General features: G+C 35.6%; 3 protein-coding genes across 9 annotated transcripts in view; all 3 read right to left on the reverse strand.

The window, feature by feature from the left end:
• Positions 1-7,113, reverse strand: part of LOC140957532 (uncharacterized) — an 8,782-nt gene extending 1,669 nt beyond the window's left edge. The window contains exons 1-13 of one of the 3 annotated variants that reach the window (XM_073414844.1): positions 6,604-7,113; positions 5,629-5,748; positions 5,392-5,451; positions 4,842-4,895; positions 4,649-4,750; positions 4,024-4,107; positions 3,799-3,914; positions 3,598-3,699; positions 3,167-3,283; positions 2,874-2,939; positions 2,658-2,724; positions 2,183-2,236; positions 2,015-2,107 (exon numbers count right to left, since the gene is read on the reverse strand). In XM_073414844.1, coding sequence (XP_073270945.1) covers positions 2,015-2,107; positions 2,183-2,236; positions 2,658-2,724; positions 2,874-2,939; positions 3,167-3,283; positions 3,598-3,699; positions 3,799-3,914; positions 4,024-4,107; positions 4,649-4,750; positions 4,842-4,895; positions 5,392-5,451; positions 5,629-5,748; positions 6,604-6,621 — 1,053 coding nt within the window. In that variant the 5' untranslated portion in view covers positions 6,622-7,113. Of the gene's footprint in view, positions 1-2,014; positions 2,108-2,182; positions 2,237-2,657; positions 2,725-2,873; positions 2,940-3,166; positions 3,284-3,587; positions 3,737-3,798; positions 3,915-4,023; positions 4,108-4,648; positions 4,751-4,841; positions 4,896-5,391; positions 5,452-5,628; positions 5,749-5,883; positions 6,562-6,603 lie in introns of those variants that run through there. The other 2 variants (XM_073414842.1, XM_073414843.1) reach the window with 2 other exon arrangements.
• A 5,366-nt stretch (positions 7,114-12,479) lies between these two features.
• LOC140957619 (mitogen-activated protein kinase kinase kinase 20-like) lies at positions 12,480-14,266 on the reverse strand. The gene has a single exon (XM_073414953.1). The coding sequence runs from the start codon at positions 13,670-13,672 to the stop codon at positions 12,623-12,625; it is 1,050 nt and encodes a 349-aa protein (XP_073271054.1). The 5' UTR covers positions 13,673-14,266; the 3' UTR covers positions 12,480-12,622.
• A 159-nt stretch (positions 14,267-14,425) lies between these two features.
• LOC140957618 (uncharacterized) lies at positions 14,426-23,037 on the reverse strand. 5 transcript variants are annotated; one of them, XM_073414949.1, is made up of 20 exons: positions 22,845-23,037; positions 22,201-22,259; positions 21,204-21,314; positions 20,888-20,944; positions 20,735-20,805; positions 20,327-20,426; positions 18,732-18,802; positions 18,538-18,638; positions 18,345-18,448; positions 18,170-18,223; positions 17,943-17,998; positions 17,716-17,754; positions 17,464-17,608; positions 16,919-17,100; positions 16,764-16,831; positions 16,525-16,597; positions 16,390-16,451; positions 15,388-16,303; positions 14,978-15,268; positions 14,426-14,871 (listed from the first exon to the last, which is right to left on the reverse strand). In XM_073414949.1, exons 2-20 carry the CDS (start codon positions 22,252-22,254, stop codon positions 14,595-14,597), a joined length of 2,832 nt encoding a protein of 943 aa, XP_073271050.1. In that variant the 5' UTR covers positions 22,255-22,259; positions 22,845-23,037; the 3' UTR covers positions 14,426-14,594. The 5 variants fall into 5 exon arrangements, with proteins under 5 accessions (XP_073271050.1, XP_073271049.1, XP_073271052.1 ...); XM_073414948.1 differs by having other exon boundaries at positions 22,763-23,001; XM_073414951.1 differs by lacking the exon at positions 22,845-23,037 and adding an exon at positions 22,821-22,844.
• Between the last annotated feature and the right edge of the window lie 2,142 nt (positions 23,038-25,179).

Raw genomic sequence — 25,179 nt, forward strand, 5'->3', positions numbered from 1 at the left:
TAATGTGAACACATATCCAGTAGTACTTTTCCTGCCATCCAGGTCACCACCCATATCGGCATCGACAAAACCCTGTAAGCCAAATTTTGATCTCCTGAAGCATAAAGAACAACTAGCAGTACCTTTCAAATACCTGAGAATCCACTTAACTGCTTCCCAGTGTTGCTTTCCTGGATTACTCATAAACCTGCTCACAACTCCCACTGCATGTGCTATGTCTGGTCTTGTGCACACCATTGCATACATGAGGCTTCCGACAGCAGAAGCATAAGGAACCTTATTCATATAAGCCTGCTCCTGCTCCGTCGATGGTGATTGTGCTTTGGTTAGTTTGAAATGACTAGCCAAAGGAGTACTTACAGATTTAGCTTCATCCATATTAAATCTGCTAACCACCTTTTTCACGTACTCTTCTTGAGATAACTTCAAGAATCCATTCACCCGGTCTCTAAAGATCCTCATTCCAAGGATTTGCTTTGCAGCACCCAAATCCTTCATGGCAAATTCCTTTGATAAATCTTTCTTGAGTTTATCAATTTCTTCCAGACAAGCTCCAGCTATCAGCATATCATCTACATATAGCAGTAGTATGATATAAGAACCGTCAAACTTTTTCACATAACTTGACTTCGATCTACCACGCCATCGGTTGGAACTCCTTTCACCACTGCTGCCTCTTCCTCTGTCATCAAGACTTAGAGCAGATCTCGATGATGTTGCTTCACCCGAGTCTTTCCTGCGAACTTCTTCAGCAAGGATTTGATCTCTAACATCAGTGAGTTGTAGTTTCCCTTTTCCAACAGAGTTGCTAACTGCTGCCCGCATCGATTCCCAAGTTTCTGGTAAAGACGCCAGAAGAATAAGTGCCCGAATCTCATCATCAATTTTGATGTCCACCGATGTCAGCTGGGAGACAATCGAGTTGAATTCATTTATGTGTTTTGCCACCGAAGTACCTTCTCCCATCTTCAAGTTGAATAACTTCTTCATGAGATGTACTTTGTTGTTTGCTGATGGCTTCTAGTACATGTCTGACAGAATGGTCATCATCTCCTCCGTGGTTTTGGCCTCCGCCACGTTATGTGCCACGTTCTTTGTTAGGGTCAATCGTATGACACCTAAAACCTGTCGGTCAAGGAGTCCCAATCATCATCCTCCATCTTTTCCGGTTTCTTTCCTGATAGAGGTTGATGCAGCTTCTTACTGTACAGATAATCTTTTATCTGTAACCGCCAGAACGAAAAATCTGTACCGTCGAAATTGTTGATTCCCGGTCCCGATCCATCATCTCCGGCCATCACTTCTCTAGCCTTAGCAAAAAATCAAAAAAAATCTTTTCTGATGTGGAAGATCAGACAAAGCTGCAACCACAGAGCATACTCAGAATTCTTAAGAATTTTCACAACAAGGCCCTGATACCAGTTGTTGGGGAATTACACCCACGAAGCGATGCCAATCACGATGATAATATAGTACCCAATACTTGCGGAATTAAATAACCAACAAGAACACAAAGATTTACGTGGTTCACCCAATATAGGCTACGTCCACGGAGCACTGCAACTTTTATAACTGGAAGAAATATTACAACAAGTGTATACACCAATACACTCAATATTTCTCACACTCCCAACTCGAGTATACTGAGAAAATAATTTCTCTAACTCACACAAAGAGAATTCCCGCACTCAAGAAAAAAATACACTTTTTTTTTTCTATGCACTCTCTATTTATCAAAGCTAAAAAGCTATTGATTTTGGGATACAATAACTGAAGGAAGTGAGCTCTATTTATAACTAATTCCCTCCAGCAATTTCTGTAAACTTCCGATGTGGGATGTTATTTTTAATATTTTAATTAATGTGGGCCCCACCCACATTTATTAAAATCTCACCTAACAGAGAAAAGCTGCCTGATGCATCCACTCCAAATTCTTCCTACTGAGCAAGTATTTTTTCATTGAAAGTTACATATTTAGGTTCTTATGACAAGAAAAGAGGCAAAAGATGTATACCTTATTTTTATCAGAAAGACCACCGAGTGTAGGAAGACCAAAATGAATTATATACTCTTTATCAACCACACCAACTTTAACTGTGCGATCACCCTGTATTGAACAAGATGTTATTCAGTATACAAGAAAGCGACTAGACAGAAACCATATTAAAAAAGAAACACCTGCCTGAGCACAATAACCAAGCTTCATATCGAGGCCCCAGGCATGGATCAAGTCATTCTGTGGCGATATGGCTATATTAGAAGTAAATAGACATTTTTGAACTTAAACACTAATATATTAACTTCATGGAAGCAAGCAAAGAACATACAAAGGATTGAAACACCGTAATATTTTAATCCCTGGTGATTTACAGGAAATTTGCATTTTTATCCACAGAATCACATAGAATTCAAATATTACTTTCTTTTATCGGGTGATTCTTTATGATGTGTAGCATCTGTTCTCATTTTGTTTTTTTACCAAGTATTTTAGTATCATAAACCTCGTCGGAAACTTCATCCTTGGTGATAATAGAACAAATACAATGCTTAAATATAATATAACATCCCATGGAATGTCAAAGTAAGAAGTAATTTCACATACATTAAGGTCCGTCAAGAAACTCTTGATAACTGAACGGAGCAAATATTGTACTAACCTGGATCATATACCAAGCACAACGCCAGGCTGCTCTTGAGATTACAGGAGCCATCATTTCCACCCAACTGCACCACATGAATTAAGATGGTAAAACACATGCAGCTGTTTTCTTATACAAGAAAGTCTACTGCCAATGTTTATGCCAGATATTTACAACTGCTATAGAAGTGTTATTTTGAGATTGTAAAAAATGAGAAATAAATGTTGTGCTTACCCGACACAAGGGGGAGCTGTACTGTTCCTATAACATTTTCCACCGCCTGCAAACTTGTAGTATCTCCTATTCATGCAATGGATGAATGGGCTTAGAAAGGGTGTAGTGGTACGCAGAAAAATTTGAATTTGAATTTCAACTACTGTTTTATTTATGGCAGAGTTTTCTAAAGCATGAATGTTCATGAATTATAACACAATTATGCAAGAATCTTCCACTAGGTTGAAGATTAGGTAACATGGCGAATCCCTATTTTTTCGAGCTAAACATAAAATACAAGACCTTTTGCTAACCTGTGCACCTTTGAATCCCTCCTGCGTGCGGTAATGTGATGATGCACCTCAGATTTACGAGGATCAAGAGCAGGCTGTGAAATTTCAAGTCCTTCCTCCTTGATGATAGATATATACCTATATAATAAGCAAAACATCGTGACAAAATTCTTATAAATATTTCATAACAAAAAATAATTTCATTGACTGTAATTTTCAAGTGCATAATAGCTCTCAAAGACCATATAAGTCAGTATCCACTGGGTGAAATAGAACTGCAGGAAAACGTCCAAAATCTATCACGGATATTTTCCTTCCAAAATGAAGCACTGCCTTGTTTTTTCATTTTATGAGTTTTTCTGTGGATGAGAAGGCACTTCATTTAACTCAAACCTATAAAAATGATCGCGGTTGAAACAGAACATAAGAATGAATTTGGAACCTAAATGCACCTTCCCGGATGAAAGTTTTCGACTCCCAGGTCCTCGTCCCACAAAAAAATATATTCATATTCAGCGACAATATCTGGATGCAGAAAACGCTTGGCGAACCACCTAGGCCCATGAGCAAAAATCTCAGACATGTAAATACCTATTCAGAGAGGAAAAGCAAAACACAATTACATCACTGCGGACTTTATTCAATAATCATACCATTTTGTTTGATTCATGGCAGAGACATGAAGGACTCGACCACCCCATTCCTCATTCCATTCGTCAACGATCCCATCATAGTGAAAAAGTATCACCACAAAATTATTTTCCAGAAACTGCGGTGAATTCATTACAGTGCATCGATCCGTACATATCATACGTGAAGAAGTGAACGTGAGATGAAACTTCATAAGAAGAAACCAACAAAGAAATGCAAACACATACCTTTTTAACAATTTGGTTTACTAAATGCTTTTGCTTTATCCCAACTGCAATGGCCAACAAACTTCTTGTAGGTGTAGGCTTGGTCTGATTCAAATATACCGCGTATAGTAAATAAAAATACGACAACTAGAAAGAAACATCACAAGAAGTATTATGCAACTTAGTAGCCACTGTTGAGCAACAAAAGAAGGAAAAAAATTGTAAATATTTGTCACATGGACTCGCAGAGATATTTGACCTAAAATATTCACGACATATTGTTCATTACTTTCATTGAGCTTGTATAATGCTACATAAGATAGTAATTTACTGGTCCAAACACTCAGAGAACCCTCAGAATATCCCAGAAGAACAGAAAGTTCACTCCAAACCCTGTCAATTGTTCCAAGAACTTCTTAATTACATTGCGGATAATAAAAGGTTTCCTCACTGGCCATCCCACTCAGAAGGCATACGTTATGTTCTTTTAGTTAATATATCGGAAATTTAATAATAACCAAAAGTGAAATCACATAGAAATACAGATTAGTACCTCTTAAAAATAGCCTCAACAATTATATGAAAGGTGTTACAAAATATTACCACCTTGTCAAACTAAATAAATTGTATTATTATCGATACATACATGATCTGAAACAGGGCCCCACAGTGGGTGAGTTTCCAAGTTTGAAGTGGAGGAAACAATTCCTTCTGGCAAAGTTTCACTACCCAAAGGCCTGCATTTTGCCTAAAAACATAAACAAAGTCTTTGAGTTAGAGGCAGTAACTGTTGTGAAATTCGTTCAAGCAAAACTTGACAAAAAAGTAAGTGTGAAGACCTTGCATTTTTCGAGGATTGTATTCTCAGTTGTCTTGTTCTCCGTTGAGGGTACCTACAAACACAGGGATCTTCTTCTTTTCAATGAGACAAATATTTCATGAAAGAAATGAAGCTATTTCACTTTGCTGTAATATAACCAGCTCTAGTACTTTAATTGTCTTTCGTTCCAATGGACATCAATTTTCAAAATCTAATCTGTCCATAATTTCCACATATCAAACATTATCTGGAAAACTCTCCCAGTTCCAAGCTTATTAAGCATTGAGAGCCAATTACGGAACGAATGTATCCATTCTAAATGGTTTTATGAGCCAAAGTTTCCGGCAGTGAATTTAAAATGCAACTCTGGTGTATTCACATCTGTTTATTTGTCTTATGCCTATAATATACACAATATAATTTCTTGGTCAAATTTTCACATTTTTTCTAGAAAATATCAAGGATTTTTCCAAATAAGCTAATTTCCAATTAGAAATAAACTGAAAGTCAATAAAAAGATCTATCCCCCTCATAGTCTAGGGTGCAATAGTAATTACATAAAAACATACCTCACAATTGACAGAGTCTGTGTATTTCAGTGTTCGGTTTCCGACAAATCCAGGGGATAACTACATTGACAAACACCACATTATAGCAAGAAAGGATTGTACAGGCACCAGTAAAGCCAAACATATAAAACTACATACAGTAGTTATTTTATTCATACTCAACAATAAGTTTAACCACAAAAAACTACCAATTTAAATAAGTAAATGGGTTGAAATCTTCATAGAATTAACAAATACCCTGAAAGTTTCTGTCCCCAAAAAAGCACTTCCGATGAAGAAAACTCCACAAACAAGAGAAGCAGTAACAAAGAGATTCTGGAGACATGATCTGCTTCTAGGATCTGTTAATAGGGAAGCCTGAAAATGTAAAAAACTTGATCCGTAAGATAAATACAGGAAATAAAATTTATGTAACACTGCCCCACAGTAAAAACACAAAGATCATTACTCCAAATTAAAATCCAACAATTCAGCAATATCAGATCAACCAACCCTCTTAAGTATAATGATAGGTGTTGCAAAAACTCCCGTAATTGTCACAGAGGAGAGAAGAAGAACAGGAAGAGAAAAAAGGCCGCAATAAATATAGTCCATGTTAATTGCAACAAACAAAAAGGCGAAGGCGAGGTGAACTCGATTTCATGGATCAAACTTATGGCAGCTTAATCAAATACATTCAAGGGTCTAACCTCAAAACAGTTAGTGCAATATAAATTGTCGAATGGTCAAAAATCAAGTTACTACTGTTTCAACAACAAATATGATTTAAATCAGATGATCTTCTCTTTATTTTCTGATATATGCAACTAAAGCAAACTAATGATACTCAAAATTTGCGGACGTAAATCTTATTCTCCAAATCATTCATAAAAGGTGAATTATGGAGGCGTAGGACATAAAAACTCAGCCCTGAGCGTACATCCCTTGGAAACTAGTATAGTGAAGAAACAGCTTGCTTTAACGTTGCTTAAATTTAAATGATTATTTGTCAATATAATTTTTCACCTTCTTTTAAATGGTTATTCAGAAAAGATAATCTAAAAGTCACCTGGCTAACCATATATAGACATTTTAAAATTATCATAAAAATCGTAATTTTACACACAATCATCATCATAACATCACCCGTCAAACAAAATTTAGCAGACAACTGACACACACACACACACACACACACACACATGTAACACAGAGAGAGAGAGAGGTAATTACAGAAGTGATAGAGTTCATAATAACTTATGAAAAAGCTCCAGAAACATCCGAATAACGAGCAGAAAATCCCTGAATCCAAAAAGAAACGGCCCGCCTTTTCTTCCTTTTTGGATATAACTTTTGAATCAATCACAAGAAACCCGAATAAAATAACCCACCCTTAAAAAAGCAACGAATATAAAGAAAGAACCCACAGAAAGAAAGCAATAAAAGTCTCTTTCAAAGTTCCTCCATCACTTCCACCTCCTCGAAAACGTATCTTTCCACTACCATCAAAGGGGTACGGGCCATAGATACAGATACATGTAAGTATAGAGTATAGTTTTATACGGTACTCGTTCGGGGGAGAAAACTTGTACGCCGCCTAGATACACGGTGGAATGAGTTGTCGTGTTCGTGCGCGCGTGTGGTGATGGTTCAAAATGCCGCCTGGTGGGATCGTGCTACGTGGCATTCGTGGGACCCGTTTATTGCCGTGGGTTATAGAATCATGGCATGTTCCGAAAAAATTCCTACATAATTCATTTTTTTGTCTACACGATTCTCTCATCATCACATACAACATTTATTTAAAACACTGAAAAAGTTGACTTTTGGATTAATCTCATTAAAAAAAATGAGTTTTTGCTTCCTTATAGTTCTATCTAATTCATATTTATCATCAAAATTAATATCTTTAGTAAAAAATAATTATTTTTTCCCATAATTTATGTCGAGTCGGAGATTCGATTCACAAAATGATCCTCGAGACACTCTCACACAAAATTTTGTGAAAAATACCAAATTTTAATATGTTGTTAACAATTTAATTTGAATGGAGAGAAAGATGTACATGTTGTTTAATTTTAATATTTATTAGTATTGTTTTTAGAAATAGTGGATTTGGATGGTTGACAGTGTAATTTTGATTATATTAACAAGAAACGTATATTTGACTATAAATTAAATTATTATTGGTATCTGCCAGTTGGAGATAGAGATATTTTCTCGATTGGCGGAGAATTTTAGTGTATCTTAAGAGCATCCACTTGGTGTTCAAAATTAATTTGGGTTAGTGTTAAAACACCACACCACTCAAATTGCCACATGATTTAAACGTCCAAATTGTAATTTTTTTTACTCATAATGGGGCATGGCGTGTCCCACCCAATTTCTATTTAATTTTTTTTAATAAATTTATTAAAATCTACATGGACAATATTTTTAATTTTTCATATATTTTAATAAAGCTGAAATAATTTTAAAAAACCTAAATTTATTAACGGCTACGTTTTGATTAATTTACAAGATTGCTGATCTAATGGATTAATATAGAGCCTAGCCGAACTGATCTCAGGAGGGAAATTGATCATTCATGCATATACAAGTTTCTCAAAGCAAACGTTAAAAACAAAGCATAACTGACGTTTAACTTACCTGATAGAACGTTTCGACTCAATGAATCAACCAGTCTAATCAATGGACATACTCTGGACATCTGCTGAACAATCTTTGAAGAACATAGCCTAACCGATTATTAGATAGAATTCCGTGACAACTTTTTTAGTCTATTGAATGTCAGAGTCTACACACACTACCCAAAGTTTACGTCTATATTAAGAAACGACTATCAGATTTAAAAATACGATCATTGCAGACAATGCCTCTAAATAGATAAGTCGGGCAATTTCTCAGTGTGCTCCTTTCTCTGACTCTTTAACATTATAAACTATCTAAGTAATTTTTTGAGATCAAAATTTTCGATATTTCAATTGATAAGAGCGAGCACACCCTTATTTGTTTATTCTGACCAGTGGTGATTAATTTGTGCTTAGAAATTTGATTGACAAATAATTGTAATTGATAGTAAGAAATCTTACTGATTATTTCGTGTTAAGTTTGTGAGATGTTCATAGTTTCAGTTAGTCAGTAGTAAGTTCTGCTAAAGTGGGTAGTTGCAAACCTTTGTAATTGTCAAAATTTTTAAGTGAAATCATTCCGTGAGGAAGAAGGGTTGACATATGAGTTATTCAAGTCTCCAAACATCTAGAAAAAAACTTGTGCAACTTAAAATTTAGTTAGTCTAATTTTAGCTTTCATTGCATAGCCTAAAAGTTTCATGCTTGAGTCATTTATTGCGTTCAAACCATGTCAGTGAGCTTCATTTCCCGCAATACCCAGCTAATAGCTTATTGATACCAAACTAACGATAATTCCATTTCATTCTTGCTAAGCCCAACCAAAATATTTTTAGGATTTGTTGATATTGTTCATTTATCCACCTCAAAATGAATTTTTGATCATAACAAGTGGTATAAGAGCAGTTTTATTTTTGCCTCTGAACACTAAACTAATAAAATGACCTCTTTCACCAAGATTTTTATGTTTTCTAAGGAATAATTCAATTACTGGAAGATCAATATGCGGACTCGTTTAGCTGCACAAGACGATAATATGTGGTACGTCAACAGATCAATGAAAATCAATACTGCCATTGTCATTATTGATAATGCTTCAAAAATGATTGAATATAATGGACTTGTAAAATAAGAAAAAATCCAAGTTAGACAATTTGGCAAAGGATATTATGTACAAGATACTAGACAAAAATACTTTCAGAAAAATTAAGATGTTCTCTATTACTAAAGATATCTGAGAGAAACTAATCCAGTTGTGTGAGGACAATGAGCAAACGAAAGAAGAAAAAAAATGTCTCTTGCAATACAAAAGTTTGACAGCATTAAGATGAAGTTCGATGACTCTATGCCAGACTTTGATGAAAGAGTGAGCAACATCATAATCAAACTGGCTGCTCTTTGGTAAGAATATGACAATTGTGATGCGAATCCAGTTACCCAAGAAAAGCAAACACGAACTAGACCTAGTCGCGCCTTCGATTATATGAACAACAAGATTTCTTTAACCACCAATCTTTAATATTTGAAAACAAATAACATGTATTCGCCCCTAAATCACGCAGATTAGTAACAAATAACACATATAAAACAAATGATCTCAAGCGAACTTTCAAAGAACTCATCTTTGAAAATCCAAATAAAGAACAATCGAAAAAAGCTACAAAGTTATAAAACATTGATAAGATTAATTTTAAGAAATATATAAAGGTGTATACAAATCCAAAGCTTTAAAAAGAGATAAAGCTCTTCAATGTTAAACAATAATCATCAATTATGTCAATGATCCAACTTACAAGGTATATTAATAAAAAAAACATGGTAAAATATCTTCTAAAACTCGAAAATAGAGTTTCTATAACTAATTCCGAATCACAATTCCGAGTTTCTAAAGTTCGGTCCGAGAGGTATGCGCTGGGCAGGCAAAAATCCCCGCCGGGACGCGCAGGGTGCGCTATGGTGCGACTCCCTCGGCCCTGGGCACTGGGGCGGGCTGAATTCTCCGTCGAGGTGGGCCTGTCTCGGCCCGAATGCCTTCTTTTTGATCCTTCAACACTTGAATGGCATTATAATGACTCCAAACTTGATTATCATGCCTTTGATAGCTCGCCATGAATAATGTAGGAGCTTCCTTGATTTTTTTTTCAATTGTTAGCTCACGACGTCCGGCCAGATTCATATCATACTCTCCTTCTTCAAAAAGATTTGTCCTCAAATCTTTGCTACCTACACAAAAATAAAGCAAAGTTAGTAACAAAACAAATTATATCACAACTATTGTAAGGTCCAAAATTAAGATGACGTAATCCAACTGAATGCAAATTTAAGAAAATGGAAAATAACTAATTAAATAGTTTTAATTGCATGAATTGAATATGATGTGCATGGTTGCATGTATAAAATGCACTTTCTACACGAATGCATGTAAACTGTATTTATAAAGGTTATTCGAGATGCGATCGAGGAACGGAGACCGATGGCTGAAAAAGAGAAAATGTTTTTATTAAATAATTGTCTTTAATTATTTAAAATAAGGTTGATGCTCTATGATATTTTTAATAATAAGGTGTTTTGAAGTGTTTTTATACGTCGAGTCATAATTTTTAATGGTATTCGACTTTTGACTAAAATATAAATTTTTCGAGAACTCGGGTAATATTTTCATGAACTTTTCTAAACAAAATATTATAAAAATGCACTAATGGGCTTAATGGACATATTGTACCATGCTAATGAGCTTAGGCCTGTACACTTAATATTTCAAATATTTAAAGTCTAAACCCTCCCCATTCCATACCAAACTCACGGCCCCTTCCCCTCAATTGCAATGACTCTCCCCTCCTCCGAAAACATAGCACACACACACACACACATATTATTGCAAGAGAAGCATTGGTTTTCTAAGGAAGAATTCAACCTAAATTTTACGTCGCCGTTCTTCGCATCGTCAAAACGTTTTCGTGCGTAAATTACGTAAAGGCACGCCTTGACTATCTTTTTCTCATCTATTACACCATATTATTTTTTGAATTACGTTTGCATGAAAAACATGATTTCCTTATGAATATTTTCATTTTTATGATTGTGGTGTTATTAAAGTATGATTTCATGTTCCAAAAACTGATGTTATGATTGCATGAAGGGGCTGCCATGTTAGGGGATTTTGGAGGGACGTTTTTCCACGAGTTTAAGGGCCATATGATGCACGGTTAAGGCTGCACACGAACTAGAATAGGCTGGAACAAAAATTTATTTCATGTTGGGTTCTAAGGTTCGGGTAAGGAGGAACTATTGCATGGCTCCACCAGGGCTGGGCCTGGACTTGGTTGGGTGTGAGGATGAGTCCTAGCCATGCTAGGACTCGAGCACGGCTACTAGGGAAGAGTCCAAGCGAGCTAGGACTCTTACCAAGCCAACCGAGAACAACAGCGGGTGCAGGGTGGATCACAACTTGGCCAGGGGTCCAGGCTAGGTCTGTCAGGGTCTAGTAAGGGTCCAGAGGGTGAGGGATCGGTGGTGGCTCGAGGGTGTGAGTCCTAGCCGAGTTTCGAAGAGTCCTAGGATATGTTGCTAGGATCGCGCGGTTTCTGTGCATCGTGCGTGGGGCTGCAGCGGGTTAGGTCGAGTCCAGGGGGTCCAGGAGGCTTCCTAGATGGGCTGGGTAAGGGCTGACTCGAGGTGGCTCGGGCTCGACTCGAAGAATTCACAAGATGGCTCAAGGGTAGCTAGTTAGGGTTCAAATAACTGGTTTAAAAGGCTAAGGCTTGAGCCATGGGTCCACGGGGGTGCTTCATGGCGCACAAGGGTATTTTAGACAATAAAAAATCTATGTTTAAAATTTTAGAATTTAATATTAAGTTTGAATTAATTCAGAATTAAAACGCTCTACGAATTAATAATTATGGAATTAAATCGAAAACCTAGAATTTTAATTTATTTGTCTTTATTGTGTGTATAATTTAGTTTCTTGTATTATATATATATATATATATATATAGAGAGAGAGAGAGAGAGAGAGAATGAATGTATGTGGTGTGAGAAGTTGCTTTTGTGACCACTTAGTTTAAATAGCAAAAATAACAGTGGAAAATTATGTGCAATCAATATTTAAGCGATTCATCGGTCTTCTGTTTCATCATCATAAAATCCAACACAGAAGCAGTTTTTAAGACAATTATGTGAGGTGTAAGTCATATTATGTATTTAAAATAATAATTATTTTTTTCTCTCTTTCATCATATATATATATATATATATATATTTTCAATATATAACATTCATAAATACTATCTGATTCAAAATCAAAATTCATATTGAAAAAAGAAAAATCAACAACTCTGAAGAAAATTTATAAGATTTGAGTTAACAATAATGAAATTTAGTAACTTTCTTTTGATTGAAGACGACTTGAATAATCTGACACATATTTAGATCTAACACATAACAAGGAAGAATAAACCCCCAATAATAATTTTTTTTTCAAAAAAAAATTATAAAACAGAATCAATTCACAACTAAATGCAATCAAATCAACCCCCTATACTATTCTGTACACAATATATAATTCCATCTGATTTCCTATCTTGTTTCAAACTCCTATACACATCCACATTGCTGCATTTTTCTTACCTCGTCCTCACTGTGATCCAATCACCAGATGACTCAAAGCTCCTTTCAGATACATCTCTCGCCACCATTTTCTTCAACCTCTCCGAAAATGGAGTCGACCCCCCAGAGCACTCATCATCATCTGAAACATAGCCAACATCCAAAACACTTGAAGGTGAAAATGCATCTGCTTTTCTCGAAAACAAATTCCCCAGTCTCACATCAACGAATGGATGATCAAGCAATTCTTGACTTGTCCACCGTTTTCTTGGATCGGTCTGCAAGCATTTTTCCAAAAAGTCTAAACCCTCTTTGGAAAAGTCTCCTGGAAACTGAGGTACTTTATCCCCTCTTGAAATCTTGAGAATACCATCCATTGGATTTGATCGATCAATGTGCCAACCCGGTTTTCCTGTCGCCATTTCAATAACCGTACAGCCTAAAGACCATATATCTGAAGAAAAATCCAACCCTTCATTTCTCAATACTTCAGGAGCCATCCAAAGAGGTGTCCCTCCGAGACAAGCATCCCAAGATTTCAATGAAGTCTTCACTTTTTTTTTACCATCATAAATTTTCTTGGCAGCTCCAAAATCTGCCAATTTTATGTTTCCTGATAAGCCTAACAGCACATTCTTGCATTTTAAATCCGAATGCACAATCCCATTTTGATGCAAATACTCCAAACCTCGGAGAATACCTCTCGTGTACAATCGAATAACTCTCTCTTCCATCGTCCCTCCAAATATTTCTGCCACATCTGATAAGCTTCCTCCAGCCATGTACTCGAGGAAAAGGGAATGTTTCTTTTCACCATTTCTCCCAAAAGAGAAATCTTTTCCTATGCATTTGATAACATACGGAGAATCCAAATTATCAAGAATATTAGCCTCATTCTTAAGCGACAAAATTCCAGATTCTGATGTTGCAGATTTTGCAACAAAAAGGGATCCTGTAGCATTATCCATTGCTAAATGGACAGTACCAAATGAGCCGGATCCGATCACCTTCCCTTTCACCCACTCAATGGGCTGAAGTTGAAACGAACACCGCCATTTTCCACACATTTTTTTCTCAATTGTATACAAGCACTACACAAAAATCAACACTTATTTATGTTCCAATTTCTAATTTGGGTTGCAGAAACCCATACGCATAGAGTAATTTGCAATCCCTCAAGATGCATGCAGGCGTCAAGATTTCTTGAAATCAACCAAAGTTGTGCAAACTCAAAAAAAAAATCAGAAGTGAAACAAGATGACAGAACTTAGAAACTTCATGAAAAAGAACAGATATATGAGTGCTCTCACCTTTACTGTTAAAAGTTCTGATGGGAAATCTCGAAGAAATTATCTGAAGTTTGACAGGAAAGAACGGTTTCCGTGTAATGAAAACCGCCCTTTCATGAACAAAGATTAACTACTCGTGCACCAGAGCAGATCAAATATTTATTTGCTTCTATTTTCAAGAATGACAAAGAAAATGGATATACAGTTACTATTTAAGGAATGTGAATAAATAAAGTAAGAGTGTGATTGGTGATCCAAGAATGCTGGATTTCTTGAATTGTGATTGGATAGGACAGAACCATCAGGGAATGGTTAAAAGAGGGGTGGATTGATTATTCCAAACCCAAGAATGAAAATTTATATTGACGGTAGCACAAAATAATTTAATCCCTAGACAAAAAATGAAATCCGTACAAGGGGAAGAAGCTTTTCAATATCCTTTATTATTAAAGTACATTATCAAACGTTGAAGAATTGAACAAAAATGAAAAATAAAATAGCCCAATGTTCTAACTTTGAAGCCGACAGATGTCACATAAGAGAAATTTCCTTTGAACAAATTATAGGAACAATCTAATGGATCTGTTTATTACATGCATTCACCATGTGCAAAAACGAGAAGAATCAATAAGACTTCATCAACTAATTCTACACCATTCTTATGAATCATTAAGCTGTAACTGCATTGCAAAAGCAATTTTCAGGCAGTCATCCTTTTACAAGTATAATCAAATATAACCTGGAAAAGACTCCTGGAATCAGCTTCATCCGGCAGTTTCAGGAGGCGTGCCACTCTGGAAAAACCAGCATGTTGTCTGACCACAGATTCTGCTTTTATATCTGGCTTCATTTCTTTCTTTGGAATCTTAGGCTGTGTTAATGCCCATTGCATAGCCCAAATAGCTAGTGGACGCATATAACAAAGAGATCTATATTGGCCATTGAGATTCCAACCTTCTGGTGTCTGGAAACCATATCTGTCAAAAAAAAATTAAGCCACTGAGTACAAAAGAAAGGGTGTAAGGTTGTTGAAATGCTCCGATACTTAGATATAAGGAGGAAGATGGTGATTTTTTTACTCACCCCCTGCCTTCTGTGGACCAAGCAACATCATATACACCTTTTGCGGTCTTAAACGCTATTTCTAACATGTTTTCATGAATCATGCCTGCTGCAACAGCATATGTAACCCCACTCCAAATTTCCCTTGACTGCATACAACACATATCGGGTTCTCCATTTGGGAGCATCCCATTTGCTGCTCCTCGACTTCCATCATTTACCTTTAAGACATTGAAGTTATAGACCTTATTAAGTGCCGTTTTCACCTTTTCTTCATCAACAATGGGCGAAAGACCACAAGCTCGAGCATACCTACAAAATATGTTATAATTAGAGAAGGCACGTAAGGCAACTTTCTTCCATGGCTACTTGCACTGTAACAAAAAATAAAAGTGAAATTGTAACATGAGGAAGGATTTCAAGCAACAAACCATTGTCCAGCCAGCTGATCAGCTTGAATGGATGAGCTTGTGCTGCTGCCGCTGCTATCATAGTTGAAATAAGAGCCATTCCATAATTTTTCATATACTTTCTTAGCTGTCTGAAACCTAAACCAAAAGTAATCCTCTGAACCCTTGTCTCCAACTATTTGAGCGAGTTCTGAAGCAGCTTGTAAAGCTGCCACCCATAGCCCGCCACAATATGCACTCACACCCGATACAGACCATGTATCGTATGTCTGATCAGCAAACCCTTCATTTTCTATCATGCCATCCCCATCCTTATCAAACTGTTCCATGTAAGCTAATGCAACATAAACTGACGGCCATACAGCTTGTGCAAAATCTTTATTGCCGGTGGCCACCACATCTCTGTAAACTTGGAGCACAAACTTTGGATTTAAGTCTTTCCACCTATCCGTATTATGAAGGTTATAAAAATTTAATTCAAACCACGGGTCGTTCATTCCAATATCGTGAGGAACGGCTCCAAGAACCTTTCGCTCAACAGATGTCCCATCCAGCAGAAGTGACATCTTACTAGGATCATGCATCATTACAGCAGCTGCAATGTCTCGCTGTATGCTAAGTTCAAGCTTTGGGAACAACATAGCTAATGCAAATGACGCATAGAAATGAACATCATATGTGTTGCACATGTGATATTCAACCCCTTCAAGATACAAGAACTGGCCTACATTTTCCTCTCCTTTCTGAAGCAGATTTGTTCCCAAAGCAGAAGTTGTCGTTATTTCCTGGAGTAATGAGGTCATTCTTTCAAGAATGTTAATTGCCGTGTCATTTTTCTCAGATGTATTATTTCTCTTTTTACTATCCCAATAGGAAGCATCAAGTGAAAACCTTCTTGATCCAAATGAAGTCAAACTATGTGTTGGTGGAGATCCATCTGGAATGGAAAGGGCAAAAAACAAAAGAATCATCTCAAAGTTGCTACGCTCTACCTACCTCTGGAAAACATCATATTTCAATTACCCGTCCAAATTGTTCCTCCTGAGTTAAGGTAGTAAAGCTCGTTGAAAAGTGTGGAAGGATACCTGCATTAGAACACCCGAAAATGCTTGAACTTTGACAACATTTAGTCAGATTGTATAATAAAAAAATATTAACCATTCAGGAAAACTCTTGTCTTCAAGAACAGGTCTTTGCCAAGCATCGATTTCAGATTCCCACTGGTGATGCCCTAGATTTTTATTATAAAGAAGTCAAAGTAAAGATTTTCAGCATGGTAAATACAGTCTTAGAGAAGCTAGACGATAACGTTTTCTCAGTATAGAAAAATGATAATATATAGCAATCACTAGACATTTCAATGAAAAATAAGAGCACAATAAGATTTGAGATACTACCAACAATAGCATCATGGGCAATATTTGATGCCGCATCACTATCAGTACCATAAAATTTGGTGTAACGCCTGATATAAAGTTAAATAAGTCAGTCTGAGTGCATAATCAGTATCTTAATAACGTAAAATAAAGGAAGAAAATAATAGGTTACTGGCCAGCGATAAGTTCTTCCACCAGGAAAGTTTATCTCAGGGCAAGCCCATGTCAATGAAAATGTAACGGTTCGCACTGTTTCTGCTGGAATAGTCAGAGAGGCTGCAATAGCTGCCCCAATGTGCGAACCCGGTTCAGAAGGCTTCGACATTTCTTCAAAATGTAGGTGATCGAAAGATCCTCGCTGAGTAGAACAGAACTAGGTCAAAGTTTCTCAAGAATGATGATGAAATAAAATAGTGGAGCAAATAAATGAAAAGAAGACACAATATTGTGCATGAATGTTAGTGTAGGTGATCGAAAGATCCTCGCTGGTTAAAACAGAACTAGGTCAAAGTTTCTCGGTGATGAAATAAAAATAAGGGAGCAAATAGACGAAAGAAGATACAGTATATTGCCTGAATGTAAGCACACACATAAGAAACCATCACAGAAGATTTTACATATTATTTTAAGCACGACTATGCTATACACATGGCAGTGCCGATAAAACATACAATCATTCGGATGCATGGCCCAGCACCACCTTTGTAAATATGTACCTTACCTCTTTAATTTCATGCCACATGTCCCGTGCCGTGATATCGTGGGAGTTTCCAGATATCACAAAACAAGGGCACTCGGAGACACGAACGACATCAGTCTCTTCTGCTGCAATTGCATAAGTTACTTGCGGAAGTTGATTTGAAGTCCTGTATCAATGAACTCCATGAAAGCATACATAAAAGATGCTGATCATAAAAGATACTGAGTCCCCAGGACCAAACATAAACATTTTGAAACACCAACAAAAACATACGTATGGTGCAAGAGAACTCCACGAATGCCATCCTCTGATCTGGGAAAACAACAATCTAGGTCAAACTAGATGCATAAGTTTCTAAAAAGATTAAGCACAGGAAAGAATGATATTGTATTGATAAGCTCCAACAACAGGAAGCAAATGATTTGAAGCATCACAAAACTGGTTAACTAACACTCTACTAAAAAACAATTATCACATGTGAGTAATCCATGCACCATTACCTAAATTTTGAATTGAAATGTTGACCAGAAAGTCCAGAGTTCCCACCAACCGAATTCTAGCAGCAATTTGACACAAAGAACCATAAAAAATTTCCCTTAAAAACAATTCAAGTATTCAACACATGGTAAATATGCGGAATGGTGTAGACCGTATCAGTATATATAGCAAACTTGCTAAAATAGTTATTCAAGAACACAAGAAAAACAACTTAGGAAAGAAAACTTACTGCCCATGTGAAGAGTAGGGTGACATCTGCTCTCGTTTTCCCCACATTAGACAACTGGATGTAATCAAAATAAACCTCTCCATATCAAGGTTAGACATCCAATTGCTCTGTGCATCTAAGCATTTATTTAGGAGAAGTGACGAAGAGGCAAGAAGTTCTGAGAAGTTTTTCATACCGTAAAAGTGAAGACAGTTGCAGGGAAGCTGCTCTCCTTATAATTATGGGGGATAATGGGGGAAATTTGGCGGCATACTATTTTTAGAGCAGGATCAGGTTCACCTTCATTGAATAGAAAAGGTCAATGCCTTGGGATAAGAGTTCACAATCTTGGACATAAAATTGAGAAAAATCAGAGGTAACAAGATCACCATCATATACAGTCCAGGCTCTAGGAAACAACGCATGGTATGTCGAATTTTTCCCTCCCAGGGTCCAGTCCCAAGATCCTATCCCAGAAGATGAACTATCACTGCTCATGCAAATTATTAAAAAAACATTAAATGGTAACACAAATTATTCTTTGAAGATAAAAAATTCATTCCTTCAGATACAATGTGCTTACTTCAAAATTTCTGGGTGCTTTGGGCATAGCACACTAGAAAATTTTTCACCATTTGGGCGTGAAACAAATATCTGTATAAATTTAATCAATATGAATATAAATGTCCATGGACAAAAAAAGACACATGAAAGTACAGAAATGTAAAACTTCCTTTCGCATATGGACACTGAACATTGACTGCATAGGACTATATAAACCTAAAGCTGATAAGCTACAATATCGACTGCAGAGTACACTTTTGATAGGAACTAAATAAGTCCAGCAATTTTCGTACTTTACCCATTCTTTCCTTCTGTTACATCAGACATTATTCTACCAATTTTTCCAAAATGGTAAGTGTATTCCAAACCTATTAGAGCATCAGTCTGACACAGAAATCAATAGCACCAACTTTTGCATGGACAATAAGTGCCTTGAGAGAAGGGACTATATTTCATATTGTCCAAGATCAATAAGAACAGCAATATGTTTTCTATGTTTCAAAAACTGAAAATCACACTGTTAAAACGCCAATGCATGGCACCATCTTAAGAATACAATCATATAATCCACTACCAGCATTTGAATTGCAGAAAAATAAGTCAACCGAGCATCAAATATCATATTATTGTATAAAGTTACAAAATGGTGAATAAAGAAATGTATCAACGCCTTGTGGGAAGACTCATTTATCTCTCACACAAGGCCGGACATACCATATGTTTTTAAGAGTGATCAACCATTTCATGCATGACCCAGAAGAGACACATTTACGTGCAGTTGACATGGTACTTAAATACTTGAAAGGCAATCCAGGAAAAGGAATTCTGTTCAAAAAGGGTAAAAATATGGTACTTGAAACTTACACAGATGCGGATTATGCTGGATCAATTGGTGACATAAGGTAGATAACAGGGTATTGCACATTCCTTGGAGAAAATCTTGTCACGTGGAGAAGTAAGAAACAAAATATTGTAGCAAGGTCAAGTGCCGAGTCAGAATTCAGAGCCATGATTAAAGGGGTTTGTGAGTTCCTTGTTGAAGGTTATCTTGGACGATCTAAAAGTAAAGATGAATGGACCTATGAAACTCTAACTCTATTGTGACAACAAGTAAGCTATTATAATTGCTCATAATCTAGTGCAACACGACCGAACAAAGCACATTGAAATTGACAGACACTTCATTAAGGAAAAGCTAGATAGTAGCTTAATTTGTACACCATGTGTCTCTTCAGGTCATCAGCTAGCCGACATATTCACCAAAGGATTAAATGGTCCAATGTTTCAAGAGATTGTGTCCAATCTGGGAATGATAAATATCTATTCACTAGTTTGAGAGGGAGTGTCGAAGATATGATGATATAATCAGAAATAACGGCTATATTCGTATATGATCATATCTTTGTAATTTAGGAAATTATGTAGGATTTGTAAATTAGGATAATTAGGAGATACCTTAATTAAAGGATAACAATTATGTTTCTTTTTTTTTTGCTAACTTACTGTGCCTATAAATTGAGTATTAATAAATATAAATAGTGTGAGCAATATTATGAATAGTACACTCTTTATTCCAACAATTATGTTCTTCCTCTTCGTTTGACAAAAACTTACGGAAAATTGGTTTGCAAAAACTGGTCCCTCCTCGCAGATTCTAGGAAACATTTGCCACCGCATAAATGCACCTTTGTAACTTCTCCCAATGCTACCTGCACTGAAAGTTGTGTTTGCTTATGGACACAGATGGAAATTTGGGTAAAAATTTTCAACCTTTGATTTTCATTTTGATCACACAGGGTGCAGTTGCATTGCTGAATACCGTGATCCTCAAGACTATATCAAATAAATGAACTTTCTTCGCATATAACAATTTTGTTGGTGTATAAAAAAGCTAATGTTATAATCTTCAGCTATCATTCACTATTGTCTTGTTACTCTTGTAACTACGAAAGATTTACTGAACAAGTTGTACCATTCACGTAGTGAATAATAAATACAAAGGACAGAGTGTGAAAGTTATACCCGATACCACCTACAGGAACCCCATGCAAAGATGTTGTGTGCCGCTTAGTGAAAGGATCAACAAATACTTGCTGCAAGGGTAGGAGTGTTGAGAAATTCCTTCAGAACAAAGGATTAATAACTCCAACTTTCAGATCCAAAATGGAAAGTTACCCCATATCTAGATTTTTCCTCTCGAAGATACCTCCACAGCCTATAAGCTATCGGGGCCTATAAAACAAAATGTATATTATAAGTTATATACATGGATGAACGAAACACAACTTAAGAAACCAAAGACTTGACAGTTAACTGCCTAGGTTCAAAAGCCAAACAATCCAGCATTCTATCCTAGAATTTTCAAGAGCTTATGTAATTTTTACTGAAACTTAATTTAAAAGGTTTGATTTCAATATTCATTGGACCAAAGACCAAGTAAAAATAAAAAGGCTGATAAAGGACCAATAATAATGAAAATACAGTAGAATACCATGCTCATCTTCTCCCTCAAAGTTAGATCGAATTGAGAAAGTGCTCTCTCCTCATCATTCAGTGTTCGTTTCCAAGCCAGAGATGAAGGTATCCCAGGATCAATTCTGACCTGGAAGCACTTAGAATGAGAAGAAAGAAACTAATACAGTTTAAGAAGTTAGAAGAGTAAATCCTGAATATATCATCGTTGTCAATAACAGCGACCAAGGCAATTTAAGTCAAAAAAATCTCAAAGAAGTAATTAATTATTCCATGTATTTACTGGCACAAAAAATAGACACATGTAACAAGAAGACATCCTTAAAAAAATGGAATGCCTATTAAGTGGAAATTAGATGCATTATTATTTAAAATAAGATCAGGGTCAAGTCCGATATAGTGCAAGGTTCAAAATCAATTCAATGACAGTTTTTAAGTGGAAATGCCAGATATTCATACTGCATGTAATCTGGAAAAAAAGAAACTTAAAAGTACTGATTTGCAATGGCTCCAGCAGATACCATAATGGCGAATACCGCATATGATTCTTTAATCCTGAGTAAAAAGTTATGTAAGTTACCTAAGTGCAGTGCGTGGATACTTTATGGGCAGCCACTTAAATTCTCATTATCTCTCAAACATGTGTTGAAGCAACAATTGGATTTAATTATATTCATATTTCAATGCACATGAGTTTAACATGTCATTGAGTATGTTTGTCTGGAGCAACAATATGCAAACCATAATTATGCACTTCAACAACCAAGTTCTGAATGTCATAGCGGGTAAGTATCTCAGTCCCAATTTCGTTGATAAAAAATTTAATGGGACCACAAGCTTAACACTCAATTACCTGCTGGAGGCCATCCATTTAAAGTACACGCTTTTGGAAATTTAATAACCATAATTTACTGACGTTGCAAAGAAAAACATAAGGAATTCGTATTGATCCCAACATAAGGAATGAGACGGGCTCTGAAATCAAGCAATTGGACATAAGTGACATGTGGATCTACCTTATCATTATGCAAAGCTGATTTCCCTTCTCCAATAGATACATATTCTGACATAGTGCCTACAAACAAGGATGGAACACAATGAGTCATCTGCAGCCAAATTATGAACTCCCGCTACCCATTTTGTACATTCTTGACTCTACAAATACATTAAAATTGGGGTACAACTCCTGGAGAGGAAAAATCAACCACCCCCACTGCATGGCAATATCTCTTCTCATACTCAGATAAAGGGACATGTATACAATTTTTTACACAAAACACACACTTAAACATCCAACTAGCAAAGAGATATACCAATTTCCACTTCAACATATTAAAAAATTTAAGTAAAATTCAACCATGTAAAGCCTAAAAAACATAACATTCTGAACAAGAGTATATTATTTGATCACAACAAGAAAATCCCGGAAAAGGGAAAAGAAAATGAAAGAAATCATATACCCACATAAACCCATTTATAAATTCAATTCAGAAACCAAAAATACCATCTTAAAATCAAATCAAACCCAAGCCATAATACTATACATCATTCCCTCGAACTATAAAAGTAAAAACAAACCAGTGAACATAGCAAGATAACCAAACGGACTGTGCACTAATGTATCAAGCAGTATAACTGATCGGAAAGCAGAGAATCTAACCAGAGAGAATATGTCAAGGTCCCTTTATTAGTGTCCAAGAATGATGGGGCGTGAAGCACAAGAATGGTTGGGCGTGGAGCCAAAACGCAAGTTTGGTGTGAAGCAACAAACAAATTTAAAGGTAACAAATTCTGGAATTTGGTTGTTTTCGTTTTCCAACAAATTATTTTTCATTATTATCTTTGATTGAATTATACTCTTTAATTCACAGTGGTTAATCAATGATCTTCCAAATGTAAGATGCTGGCCCACTTTTTTGCTTAAAATATTTCAAGTTGATTAAAATTTCCAAAAGGTAATCTAAAAACAAACCAATGGTTCTTAAGTTAAACATTATATTATTTTATAGCATAATGCTTCAATTTGTCCCCACTATCTATACTGCACACCAAACCTTCTTTATGTTATTATTATTATTATTTTTTGATAAAAACTTGTAATTTTATTGATTGAAATCATCTATTACAAGCTTAATCAACCAAGAAGAAAAATCACCATTCAACCAAACAAAAGGTGAAGGGGAATCAAAAGCAAATCGAGCAATGCTATGGGCTACATTATTTGCCGTACGACGAACATGAATAATGTCCGATATCCCAGATTCACTCATACGCTTTCTAATATCTGCTGCGCAGAGGCCCATATAACCAATATCATCCCGAGTGGTAGTGACTGCTTGCACTGCCAATAAGGAATCGGTTTCAATTTGAACATCGGTAAAGCCTTTGTCATGCAGGAGAATAATACCTTCTCGAATAGCCAGAAGTTCACCATGAACCACTGAAATGGGTTGGTTGATCTGCTTCCCAAACACCAATAACAGTCGGCCTTGTTTGTCTCTGAGTGCGCCACCAATGCTAAAATGATGTCTATCCTCATCCACGGCCGCATCTACATTGAGTTTTAATGTGCTTAGTCTTGGCGGATTCCATATCCTCTCCGGAATTATCTTTTTTGACGCATCTACCTTCTTTATGTTATTTAGTTTACTAATTAGTTTCAATTTTTAAAAATAAATTGGATTCACTCGTCTCATATATATTAATATCTGAGACAGTCTCAATATAATGATTAATATGGTTAAATCTAATCTAAATCTCATAATTAACATTACACCTTGGAGTATTCTTATAAAAATTGTGAGTGAATTGAATACTGAAAAGATTTTTTTAACATAAAAGTGCAAAAATATTAAGATTGTGTGTCTCAAATTTAGGTGTTGATGCTGTAACATCTATTCACAACATGTAACGAAATATATTGATTAAACACACAAATAAAATTTAATGAATAAAATAAAATTTAATGAATCATACACAAATTTTTATACTTGTGTGGTGCCTCAAAACAAAATGATTCACTAGAAAACTTATCGGTTTATAAAAATAATACTAGTGAACAAATAAAAATTAACTTATTTAACAAGTCAAATAAGTAAATTGCATCTCAAATAAACAAAAACAAAAACAAAAAACCACGTATGCAACATCTGTATCGTCGAAACCTGGAACCACAAATAACTCTTCAACCAACACTTTACATGAGTGTTGTGTTCGATTGTTTTCTTCATTTTACGACAACACATCAATACGCCTTGAATTGAGCTCTTTATTAATTTTCTAATGTAAATTCTTGCTCTCCCTGTGATATTTCACTGCTCTCCATCAATTCAAAAACTACACGCATGCAGCAACAATAATCATTTATAGACTTATTTTGCCCTATAATTTATTCCTCGTATAAAGTCTTACACAAATATGAAACAAGAATTTTATTATGAAATAAACTCTATTGAATAATAATATAATATATGGATATCTTATAAAAAATATCAATATTTTAGCAAATTTTATTAGTCTAAAAAGACAAAACTCTATATGTTAATATCACAATATTATCAACAAGTAAAAATTAATTAAGAAATAAAATATTCTTTTCAATCTCATCTTTTTGCTTTTCTGGACAAAACATTCAAAAATTGTATTATCTTTCTGACATGTATTATCTTCGCATGTATAATAACTCTCCTTGAGTTAGACAGTTATCTCTCCCTGAATTCAAACATGTTAGTGCAGTGTTGTCAAATAGGTGTTGTAACACGTAAAGTAGAACACTCAGAAAACACTCGGAAATTTCATAGATAACTAAGCGAACATAACTAAAAACTCATAGATAAAACAATCAAAGAAAAACAAAACAAACTACGGAGCATCTCCAACAGTATCTCTATCATGAACATCATCAAGATCAGTATCAGACTCATCCAATTTTACGTCAGCAGCTTCGGCTTCTAGGCTAGGCTTACACTCCCCCTTTTTGTTCAGCAAAGGAATGA

This window comes from Primulina huaijiensis, chromosome 14 (genome assembly GCF_012295235.1).
Source record: "Primulina huaijiensis isolate GDHJ02 chromosome 14, ASM1229523v2, whole genome shotgun sequence".
Taxonomy (NCBI): Eukaryota; Viridiplantae; Streptophyta; class Magnoliopsida; order Lamiales; family Gesneriaceae; genus Primulina; species Primulina huaijiensis.

Bases quoted from the DNA above. Each gene is read 5' to 3' on its own strand.
- LOC140957619 (XM_073414953.1), bottom strand. From the start codon at position 13,672: ATGTGTGGAAAATGGCGGTGTTCGTTTCAACTTCAGCCCATTGAGTGG.
- LOC140957618 (XM_073414948.1), bottom strand. The intron at 17,999-18,169 runs GTAAGTTTTCTT...AATTGCTGCTAG, and splicing joins CCCTACTCTTCACATGGGCA to AATTCGGTTGGTGGGAACTC. The intron at 14,872-14,977 runs GTGAGTAAAAAA...TTTTTTTGACAG, and splicing joins TGGTCCACAGAAGGCAGGGG to ATATGGTTTCCAGACACCAG.